Here is an 11,021-nt window from a genome sequence, read left to right on the forward strand (position 1 = left end):
TGGTGCAGCTTAACAGATCTAAAGACACTCAAAAAAAACTGCCGGCCTGCAGCTCCGAGTCTGGCACTGCTGGTATGGAGTATGTAGAGCATCAATTCAGTACAGGTGCCATACACCTGAAGACAGCCTATTATTGATATCAGGATTAATTACTTCCACATGTGTGTATATTTTAATGAGGAAGCCAGTTTCTATATTGTACCTTATACCTTGATTTCTCAATAAGGTGTGCTGGATTAATGGTTAGAGCTGGTGAGACGAAGGGGGTAGTAGATATGTGCCCCCTTCTCATTACCGTGATCAACTTCTCTCAGCGTGAATCGGAATGCAGACCCCTCTAGTGAAGCACAAAGAATTAGTACAGAGGAACACAATCAGTGAAGCAGGCCGGTGAAAAGTTTCTGTTTTGTTTTAATGGGTGGTTTTGAGGGGATTTCATAACTGCTGCTGGGGAATTTGATTTGGTTTCAGAAATGATGACATTGTGTATCGGAGTGAAAAATGCAGGTTTTACTTAACTAGTTTCAGCAGTAATGGACAGATCACGTAGCACGGTATGCTTAGATTTTCAGAAGGCTCCTGATAAAAGTTCCCCATCAAATATTAATTCTCACATTGCAGGCAATAGGCATTCAAGGTAATACACACATATTCAATATTATGAAGTGGTTCATAGACAGGAAACAGAGGGCACATACAGTATAAGAGGTGAATACTCAAATTGGGTGAGATAAACTAGTGTTCTGCAAACAAGTCATGCCTGCAGATCATACCAAACTCCTTGGATTAGAACACTCCTAGGATACGTTATCAACCAGCAATAATTGCACCTGAAATGGACCTCTTGGGCAATGATATTGCCACTAGCAAGCACTGTTGAAGCTGCAAAAGAAATTTCAGAGGATCAGCAGGGGGCAAACACCTGGCAGATAACATCTACTGGGACATGTGCAGGGTTTTCTATTTCCCTTAGCAAAAACATGTGCTCCAAACATTGAATCGGAAACATCAAGCTTCATAAAAAAAAGACTGAAGTATTTATGTTGACACATCATTTTCATCAGTGGCAGTGCAAATGCAGAATTTATATCATGGGAGGCTGTTCTACAAATGTACAAACCACTGCTAAGACTAAGAAGTTGTTTAGAATATTGTGGACAATTTTAACCAGCAAGTTACAAGAAAGACAGTGCTGCTCTGGAGATGGTGCTATCGTTCTTGACATCGTTCTTCAAACCCTGCAAAAGCACGATCCCCCGGGAGACAGGGTGGGAGTTCACCCAGATATCAAAGCCGCAGGGTCCGGGCCCTGGCTGTTTCAGCGTCCTGCCCTGCGCCCGAGAGGGGGGAGGGGATTTCCATGAGCGACAGAGAGGATGAAAAACAAGAGCTCGACCTGGAAACTCCCAACAAATCCTGGAAATGAAGTGACTCACACAAACACAGCAGAGGAAGTGCAGCCAGGGCCCTGCGCAGAGGGCCTTCTCAACGCCCCAGAGACGCCAAGGCCAGCGAGCGATCGCCTCCAGCACCCCCCTGAGGACACGAGCGCCCTGCTCTCTGGGGGAGCCCCCCATTCTGCCGGCTCGCAGTGTGCCGCAGGGGTCAGAGCGTGGCAAGGCCCTCTCCTGGACAGTGCCCCCTGGCAGGAGCCCGGTCGCGGCCTTGTAAGGAGATGAAAACAGCGGCAGATTAACGGACTGGCCTTCGTCCTCGTCAGCCTCACTTGACGAGGTTGTCAAACCAGATCAGGAGTAAGAAACCTCCCCCCCCCCCCCTTCAATCCCCGGGCTGATGGTTTCAGAACGAAGACTTCCAGCATCTCTGAGACGGGGTGCCTGCCGTGTGTCACTGAACTCTTCTCCTAGATCGGCTCCGAATTCTCTCCTAGGGCTCTCCTGCAGCGAGAGGAGGAGGAGGTTACCCTCTGCAGCTCTCATTCCAGAGCGGAGTCTCTGAAGAACAGGGTGAAGAGGTTTATTTGTCTTGGCAGCTCCTCGTGAGCTGAGCAGGCGTCTCCCACATCTCTCGCAGTTGGACAGCTGGACAGGCCGTGCAGGGCGGCGGCGCTGGGGACGAGAGCCAGCAGTGATCCGTGAAAATGACACATTTACCATTACAGTTTCGCAAGAGTGAAATCTCTTAACACACAATTTAAATTATGGGATGTGTGTGTGTGTGTGGGGGGGTGACTTTTACTAAATTGTGCTTGGCATTTGCTATTTCATTGTTGACAAATACAGTATGTCACCCGTGAGAATTGGCCAGAAAAAAACAATAAAGTGAAAAAGTCAGAGAAAGTAAATGGAGGACTTTGACAGGGAGTGGAGAAACGAAAGACTGCCGTTCGGCGGGTCACGATGATGTTGTAGAAGCCCGGTGCACAGCTAGGCTATGACATCACCAGGAAGCGAGTGAAGAGACGTGACACCCCTTGACCTGTCGCTGTCACTCAATTTTCCATTCAAGGTGCTTTATTAGCATGACCGATGGGTACAATCAGTGTGGCCAAAGCAGATAAAAATAATAAAAATTAACATGAAACAAAAGAAAAAATAAAAGTAAAATAAAATCTACACACATATTACAGACATTTACAACAAAGACATATCATAAAATATTTACACATACTCACTCTCTCTGCAGGAAGAGGAACTGGCCATTTAACGGAGAAAAACAGCCATTTCTCGGTAATCGTTACGTGTTACACAAGCTGGCAGCAAAACCGAAAAATTCCCCCTTATCTTTTGAAGCACATCCTACTGCATTTCCCACTTGGATTTGGTCATTTTCATGAAAGTGCGCTCAGTCTACAAAGCAGACAAAACTATTCACTGGGATGGTGGTGGCCGGTGGTACGTTCAGTGTAACGAAATAATTTATGACACTATAACACATGCTGCTCTTCTGCAGGCTGTCCCTAATCCAGGAAGAGTTAACCCTAATCCTGCGGACACGGGCACAAATAGGGAAATGCTCTCCCCGAGAACGGGGCTGATCGAGGGTACTCTTAAGGCCTAAAACAAGAGCATCATTACATGGCATCGCGCCACGAGCTGCCAGCGATTGTGTTAGCAGTCGTAATTGTGAATAGGGAAGAGTCAGCTGCCTGCTTCTGGCCCCGGTGAAGAAGAGCATTGTTCTCCCCCGCGGACAACGGTGCCATTGACCGCTGTGGGTCTGTGGCGCTGGCCCGCGGGGCAGCGCCACCAATCCGGCCAGGTCGCCATGTGGATCCCGCACCATGCCCGTCTCGTACAATAGGAGGACATTTCTCAGCGTTGTAGCTTTTCTTTCTGTCGCCCTTTGCCCACATCGCCTAGGTGCGGCTCCTGATTTTTCGGGTGAGTGACCGTGATCCCGATTCTCTTTCAGCGACACCAGCCCGTCGCAGTTTCAGGGAGTGAAGAAGAGAGAGCGCAGTCCTTGTCGTGCTCGGTGCGCCTGCAGATTTAGCAGCTGTAGAGGTCAGTGAGGAAAGCGCTGCGTCCGGGCTGTTCCATTCTGACATTTGGGAACCTTCTCTTTCCGGACGGGAAATAGTCAGGGATAAAAGTACATCTAAGGCTAAATAAGAATGCTTTGTGAGCAAAACGTATCATAAACAAGTTTGTAGCGAAACTTAGAAAAACGTAAAAAGGCTATCTTTTATTGCGCTACTGAAAGACTGCTATAAGTTAGCACAAGAACAGAATAAAGGTTACAAACGAGACAAGGCGATCCGGCCAAACACGCCCGTAAGGCTCTTTAGTAGGTAATAGTTTCTAGAAGAAACCAGGATATCATCTTCCACAGCTTTGTCTGGGCAGCTTGTTCCACACTCCCGTGTTTACGAGATAAGTAAAACGTACTACATTTAACAAGAATTACTTTGAAACAATACAATAAAAATAGATCAACAATATATAAGTTTCTCGCAGTCATGCAACATGCATACATTTTAGACATACATTTAAGTTCATGGGCTTTCCTATCTTTGCGTTTATCTAATGTTATATACAGTATGTGTTATGTGTGATAAAAGTGTTTATTCTAGACGGGGATGATGCCTGGAGCTGGAATGTGAAAGGTTGGCGCGCTCTTGAGCTCCTTGAATGTCTACCGTGGTTTCTGATTAGATCACTGTAAATAAGGACGCCAGGGGTCGCAGGTGCTGGGCGCTCTGGGCGGTGAAAGGATGGCTCTCTCACGCCCCGACGGGCTACAGCTTGTACCGAGCAAGAGCACCGCCGGTCTCACGGCTGCTCAGAAAGGCCTGGGTGTTACCCTGTGAAATAAATACCCTTCTCAGTCTCTTCCGAACCCGGGCCTGCATGAACCGCGGCCCCACTCAGATGTCACTCCGCGTGAATACCAGGGCTTCCGTCCAATTCCGGATTAACCAGGTTTGAATAACCGAGGCTTTCCAATCCTGGAATCGGAGGTGCTGATTGCGTTTCAGCCCTTAGCTCAGCGAGAACTGTACTGCGGAGGTCGGATTTTGGCCTTTTCAGTAATGCAATTCAAAAGCAATTTTTAGAGTGTGTTTAAAATTCCACAGTATTTTGCAAAAAATACATTTTATGTTTTTTTTTTCACGGGTGTAGACTTGTACATACAAAATCTGCAACACCACACAATGGCGTCTGTAACCACAAAATGCATAGAAGTAAAATAGAACATCTCGTCCAATCTTAGGTACTATCTTTCAGAAAAGACCACTGATTTATTACTAATAACAATACACTGAACTGCACTGCTTACTTCAGAAAGGCCGTCTCCTTCTAAGGATATCTGACCGTGCTGCAGACTAAGAATAGATCATTGTCCCCAGGCGCCTGGTACGCAGACGCCCGACTGGGTGTGTGTCTGGGCAGAGGAGTCCCCCCCGAGATGTGCCCTGCCCACGCCTGAGCGTGACACTAGACATCCATCAGTGCGAGGCGTTTCCACAGACCGGGCGTTCCATGTGCTATTACGTCTGTCAGAACAAGCGCAGATCTAGTCATGGCAAAAAAAAAAAAAAGATTTAGTCATGTTAAAGGCGATTACTCACAGGTTTACTTCTCAGAAACGGGAAAACAAATTAAACTTGTAATTTATGTATTGTGTGATTCTGGCTTCTGTATGTGGCGACGTTTCCATAAACATCGGTCCAGTCTGCATTTTCTTGAACCTACTAGTGTCTACTACAGATTATAATTCCCAGATAATTAACGACGTTCTTTACAGGTGTATTTAACTATTACATCTGAATGAGAATCTTGAAGAGGAAACAGTTCACATTTCGTAATATCCGAAATACAGCCCCGAGACTGATGAGAACACATGTAAAACCTCTTTACTATTCTTAAGATAAAATAATAGTATCGTCAACTATAGGTGACACATCTTAATTTCCCTTCATGCACGACTAATGCCTTTAAAAAATGCTATTATTATTAGGAAGAGCCAAAGTCTGAGTTACTCATTAAAAAACAAACAAACGTGTTGACGTGCGGTCCGCTGTGCTGCGGTGACCCTGCCTGTTGCCGTGCCCGCCCTGCAGTGTACCTGCACAAGATCCTGAGGAACCACACGGCCCACGCCTGCGATGGCCAGCAGCTGGCGGTCACATGCCCCTTCAGGACGGCCGTGGCGGTGCTGTCGGCCTTCTATGGCCGCCGGGTGCCGAGCGAGTACCTGTGCCCAGGTGCAGCCCCCGAGGACGGCGCGGGAGGGAGCACCGACTGCACGTCCGGCATAGCTGCCCAGGTATGGAGCCACGGCTGGCGGGAAAGACGTGGAGATCATTCGTGGTGTGGGGAGCTCCGTGTAGGGTAGGCTTGCGCGGACACGCGGGAACCCGAACGCTCGAGTTCGCGATCCGACGCGGCTCTTCAAGTCGTTGACGTGTTTGCCGTCGCCTAAGGAAGCGCGCAGCCGCGCAGCCGGTGTGGAGGTGAGTTTACGCGGACCCAGGAAGGATATTGTAGCACCCTACTCAACAGGCGCAGGGCCGGAGACAGGCAGTGGGGTCAGGAGCAGCGACGGGAGACTCTCCACTGACTCTCCCTCTCTCCGCACGACAGCAGAAGGTCGTGGACGAGTGTCAGGACCAGCGATCCTGCCAGCTGCCGGTGAACAGCCGCGTGTTCGGACTGGACCCCTGTCCCGGCACCAGCAAGTACCTGATCGTGTCCTACAAGTGCAGGCCAGGTGGGACACCGGAACATTCCGATCTTAAATGTTACTGCGAGCAACATGTGAACATAAGAGGGTTTGCAAGCGACGGGAGCTCGTTCGGTACAAGGGCTCACACGCTTGGCTGAGCAGCCTGATGCCTGCTCCCACCACCCTTTGTGTGAAGAGGTACCCCCCCGTTCTCAGTCCTTAATGCTCTTTCCCTTAGTTTGCACTCACGCCCCTCTGCCACACGCCTCGCTGTTGAAAACTCCTGCTGCATGAGGGGAGGTTTTATCCGAGTTGCCAAAAATGAGGCCTAGAACTAGTTATCACGTCACCTGCCAGCGGTCAAATGATCTACTGTCGGGGAGAATGGTGCTGACATTGTTAACTGGGGTGTTGTTATTCTCCTTAAACATGAGGTCTGGCAGCTCCCAGCTCCCAGGGTTTTCCAAAGGCCGTCCTTTCCAGCAGTGCGAACACTGTATCCCGAGTGAAATGAACGCTCGTCTGTTTCAGCAACACTTACAGTGCAGCCGATATGGTGCAGTTCAGCTTTTAATATACTACGAGTAAACAGTACCGTTATTTGTAATTGCTATAGGTCAATGTACTTCAGTTTGGTTTCAGATTTAAATCAGAGGCCCTGGGGAACACACGTTTCTTAAAAAACGCTGCCGCCCCAGCGTGCACAGATTAAAAACACGCAGCTAATTTGCGTGCCTGTTCTCCCGCGTGTGGCCCCACCCTGCAGAGAATCACCGCAGCAAGCTGGCGTGTGAGAACGACAGGCTCCGGCTGGTGTGCCGGAACGACACGGTGCTGGCCATCTACTCCGCCACCTTCGGACACCTGCTGCACGGGAGCCCGCAGTGCCCGGACGAGCCGGCCTCCGGGCCGGACATGGGTGAGAGCACAGCAGGGGGGCTCTGGGGAGGGGAGGAGAAATTAGTTAACGTACTGTAGTTTGTCACTGCCCGGAGCAGGGTAAAGACCCTCGACTGCAGACAACCCTCCAGGGCAGTGTAGTGCTGTTCTGGCAGCGGGTGTCCAGAATCACTGGGTGACAGAGCCGGTTCTCCGACCACAGGAACCGGACTGTACCGTCAGGGCATGTTCACAACCCCTTCAGCCAGTTTGCAGAAGGATTGTCTCGGACCCAGCAACTAGCGGCCGCTCACAAATGTACCTGAAGGAGCGCAACAGCTCTCACCTTGGACCCCAGGATATGCATCAGATTTTGTAGGTCACTTTGTGGGCACCCCAGGTTTTTAGAAGAAGGAGCTTCTTGGCGATATGTTTTATCGGCTTCAATGAATACATTTTTTTTTATCATAGCATTATATGCTGAGGGTAATGTAGAGAATAAATACACCCATTCACATTAGACGTAAAAGCGAAAAGCTTTTCACACGGGGCAGTAACATAATTTTTTGTTTGCGAGCAATTGCCCCCTCTAGTGGATAACACCTGCCATCGCACTGTCATTTAAATTTCGTCGACTCGGTGTCGAACACTTGCATTGCATCGAAGAAAAAAAAACGTTAGTACCTTCGGATTAACAAAAAAGACGTGAAGAAAACAACACGATTATAAAGCAGCACAATCGGTATGAATGAGGCCGATCGGACAACCCTGCATTGTTGTGGTGCTTTGCAGAGTGTCTGTCCCCGTCGGCTCTGAGGAAGGTGTCTCGCAGGTGTCACGGGAGACCGAACTGCTCGGTACTCGCGGACACGCAGAGCTTCGGCGACCCCTGTTTTCCGGGGATGAAGAAGCACCTCCGTGTGTCCTATGCATGTGGTGAGTGAGACTGGGTAAAAACGCAATTTAAATATTTGTTGTCACGGGCAAATTTTGCGGCCTGCCTTTGCCCTGCATCTGTCAATGTCCACGGTTAATTTGAATAGATTGAAATGACAGGAAAAGGAGGACTGGAGAAAGATGAGAAAAAGGAGAGGAGAGTGTTCAGCCTCACTAGCTCTTTTTTGCTAGAGGCCAACTGGTCCTAGATCTCATCCCACCTCTTCCCCTTCTTCCATGACAGAGAAAAGCTGAGCAGCTTGTTCCACACTCCCACCACACTTTGTGTAAATAAGAGCCTCCTGTAATCAGTAATCAAAGCCCCTGACGATCTGCCTCAGGCAGTTGCACATTGGGATTTTGATCCCTGTCTGTCAGCCAGCTTGCCTTTTATGTTTTTTGCGAGTTCTCTAGATGAGGGCTCCTTCCCTTGTGTTTGTGACTCTCCCTGTCTTCCAGTGCCCAGAGTTCTCCTGGAGGAGCTGGGACGGGGCTCTCCAGACCCTTTCTCCATCTCCGACTACACTCACGGTGAGAGACCCGCGGGCTGTCCTGGAGCTTTCACGTTTATCAGCGCTCTTATCGGACAGCGGCTTGCAGTATCCACACCAGACATCAGAGGACACGAGACAAAGGGTTCCAAAACCCACAGTGGCGAGAACACTCCTTTCTGGTTCAGCATTTGTGGCACCTCATTCGTGAATTATGAGTATGGATATCGAGGAAAATAGGCCAAAACGTGCGAGCCCCTAGTTTTTGTATCAATAATCGCTGACTCTTTAACTATCTTGGTTTTTCTCCCATTTTCCTGATCTTTAAAGTGTTAGCAAGAAAAGATCTGAACAAGCGATGATTTTATACATCTTGCTTAAACTCAACGGGTTATTTAACATTATTTATTGGTCACGCCAACGTTTAGAATCCGTGTCCAAAAGACATCTCTGTCATTTTCCTTGCACACGCCGGCTCACCAGCAGAGATGCCATATTTCAGTCCCAGAGCAGCGTGAAGGAAATGACAGCAGATCACAAGGCGATCAATAGAGATACACGGCCCATCTGCTGCCTTCGCTGAGAGCTCTGCACGTCCCCGGGGTTGAGGCAGGACGGCCTGAGGTGCCCCCGCTGGCAGGCTCCCAGCACGGCACACGCAGGGTTAGACATACTGGTCTGGCCTTCTCAGCGGCCCCTAAGCCCAGTCCCTCTTCACCCACAGGAGGCTGGTACACTGGCCCCGGAGTGTCCAGGCTTCATGGGAAGGTGGTGGTTTTTACCAGTGCTTTGGAGGTCTTTGCCCGAGTCTGGGGTACGTCGCTGTGTGTTGTGCTCAGCCCCAGGGGCCTCCGTGTCTGGTTCAGTGTGGTCTGGGCGTCAGGCAGAGTGAAAGTGAGAGTGTGTGGAGAAAGGTCCAGGTCTCTAGTGGCTCCTAAACAGCGAGCCCAGGGCACTGCAGAGGCAGTAGCTCCATGAACGCAACAAGAGGAAGGACTAAGTCTGCATGCCGGTTCTTATTTTACCCATCCTATTACATATTAGCAATCCCCCCCAGTTTTCTGTTTCTGTTACTGTACACGGTGTGTTCTATTTGGTGTGAAACACTGACTCTGGCAGCCATCAGGGTGCTGGTGTCGTCCCTGTTTGAGCTGTACCAGACAGAGCGGGCCCGGCGGGCCTGACGAGCCTGACGAGCCTGACGAGCCCCGCCCCTGCCGGCTCTTTCCCCAGGCCTGCCCGAGACGGTGGCCCTGTACTTCGTCTCGGGGATCTGCGCCGGCCTGGTCTTCCTCCTGTGCGTGTTCGGGCTGAAGTCCATGGTGCTGCGGGACGTGAAGAGCCTGTGGCTGGAGCTCGAGGTGGCCCGGAAGGCCCGCCTGGCCCGGAAGGCGGCGGCGCTGGCGCCGGCCCGGCGGGAGCTGATGGCGGACCTGGAGGACGACAGCTCCTCCGACTCCTCGTTCCGCCGCCTGACCTGGGCCTACCGCACGGCCGACACCCTCTTCAGCTCCGAGCTGACCGTGGAAATGGAGGAGAGGGGCGACGGCAAGGAGCTGCAGGAGGGGGACATGTGGCTGCCGGGCGACTCCAGCCCCTACGCCATCCACAAGATCCAGGCCTCCGGCCCCTAGGGAGCGGCACGCCGGAGTTCTGGGACAGCCGGGCTCGGAGTGACCCGGATCAGCTCATCACGGGCTCAACGGGACCCCTTTAGCAGCTTCTCCCAGCTTCTCTACAGGGGCTGGAGCCTCAGAGACGCCTGCAGGACCTGGAGACACGCTGCAGTCCAGCCGGATCGGGACCGGAGAGCCCCACCGTAAAGAAAGAGACGTAAAAAAACCCACCCGGAAACCTCTTGAGCGCTGAAACTTTATTTCTGTGAAGAAGGCATGAGAATTATTATTACTATTATTATTGCATGGTTTGTGAGCATTTGTCTAACAAAAAAAAATTAAAAGCCTTTGTTTACAATTAACAACTGTATGTGATGTACAGTAGCTGTACAGTTGTCTCAGAGTTTAACATGAACTTCAATGCTACAGATATTGAATGGATTAATAAAGTACTGAACTGGTTAACATTTCTCTGGTGCCTAAAATGTTAAATCAAAATTATGGTATGAATTATTCCTTTAATATTTTTTGTACCTAAATCAGCAATTAGTTTTTTTTTAATGTGGTACCATAGTGCACAGTTAAAATGTAAAATGCATTATCTGCAGCTCTTGTTAAATCATGAACATGTAAAAAGTATTTTATATATTGACCTTTTAATATTTCCCTCATGTTTTTTCACTTATTACTTGCTTTGTATTGGGGAAAAAAACAATTCTAAATATAATAAATAAAACTAATAATATGTGGTTGTTATCTGTACATTTTATTTTATTCGGTTTTCTGATATGATAGTTTTGGATCCATAATAGAAAATACCACGTCAACAGCTACTTGTCGTCTCTGTCAGTTGTCTAAGATACAGTTCATTACAGACGGATAGTTCAAAGTGCTCACATTCAAAATCAGACAGTTTTGGGACAAAACAAAGTGACGAGATTAAGGAGTTACCGGCTTTGTGTGGGAA

At 49.3% G+C, this 11,021-nt stretch overlaps 1 protein-coding gene and 1 long non-coding RNA gene across 4 annotated transcripts; one reads left to right on the forward strand and one right to left on the reverse strand.

Moving 5' to 3' along the window:
- Positions 1–393: 393 nt before the first annotated feature.
- On the reverse strand, positions 394–2,906 carry LOC138241070 (uncharacterized). The gene is made up of 2 exons (XR_011190297.1): positions 2,636–2,906; positions 394–2,069 (listed from the first exon to the last, which is right to left on the reverse strand). It is a non-coding gene; the product is annotated as an uncharacterized lncRNA (long non-coding RNA).
- A 209-nt stretch (positions 2,907–3,115) lies between these two features.
- On the forward strand, positions 3,116–10,806 carry LOC102686067 (protein eva-1 homolog C). Of its 3 annotated transcripts, none has more exons than XM_069193788.1 (8): positions 3,116–3,344; positions 5,528–5,733; positions 6,054–6,177; positions 6,899–7,051; positions 7,804–7,947; positions 8,407–8,478; positions 9,163–9,252; positions 9,672–10,806. In XM_069193788.1, exons 1-8 carry the CDS (start codon positions 3,245–3,247, stop codon positions 10,070–10,072), a joined length of 1,290 nt encoding a protein of 429 aa, XP_069049889.1. In that variant the 5' UTR covers positions 3,116–3,244; the 3' UTR covers positions 10,073–10,806. The 3 variants fall into 3 exon arrangements, with proteins under 3 accessions (XP_069049889.1, XP_069049888.1, XP_069049890.1); XM_069193787.1 differs by having other exon boundaries at positions 3,118–3,344; positions 6,051–6,177; XM_069193789.1 differs by lacking the exon at positions 9,163–9,252 and having other exon boundaries at positions 3,121–3,344; positions 6,051–6,177.
- Positions 10,807–11,021: the final 215 nt, after the last annotated feature.

This window comes from Lepisosteus oculatus, chromosome 8 (assembly GCF_040954835.1).
Source record: "Lepisosteus oculatus isolate fLepOcu1 chromosome 8, fLepOcu1.hap2, whole genome shotgun sequence".
NCBI lineage: Eukaryota > Metazoa > Chordata > Actinopteri > Semionotiformes > Lepisosteidae > Lepisosteus > Lepisosteus oculatus.

Excerpts from the sequence above, each read along its gene's own strand:
- LOC102686067 (XM_069193787.1), top strand. The coding sequence starts at position 3,245 with ATGCCCGTCTCGTACAATAGGAGGACATTTCTCAGCGTTGTAGCTTTT. Across the intron at positions 3,345-5,527 it reads TGCGGCTCCTGATTTTTCGG|TGTACCTGCACAAGATCCTG; the intron begins GTGAGTGACCGT and ends CCCGCCCTGCAG. Across the intron at positions 6,178-6,898 it reads GTCCTACAAGTGCAGGCCAG|AGAATCACCGCAGCAAGCTG; the intron begins GTGGGACACCGG and ends CCCACCCTGCAG.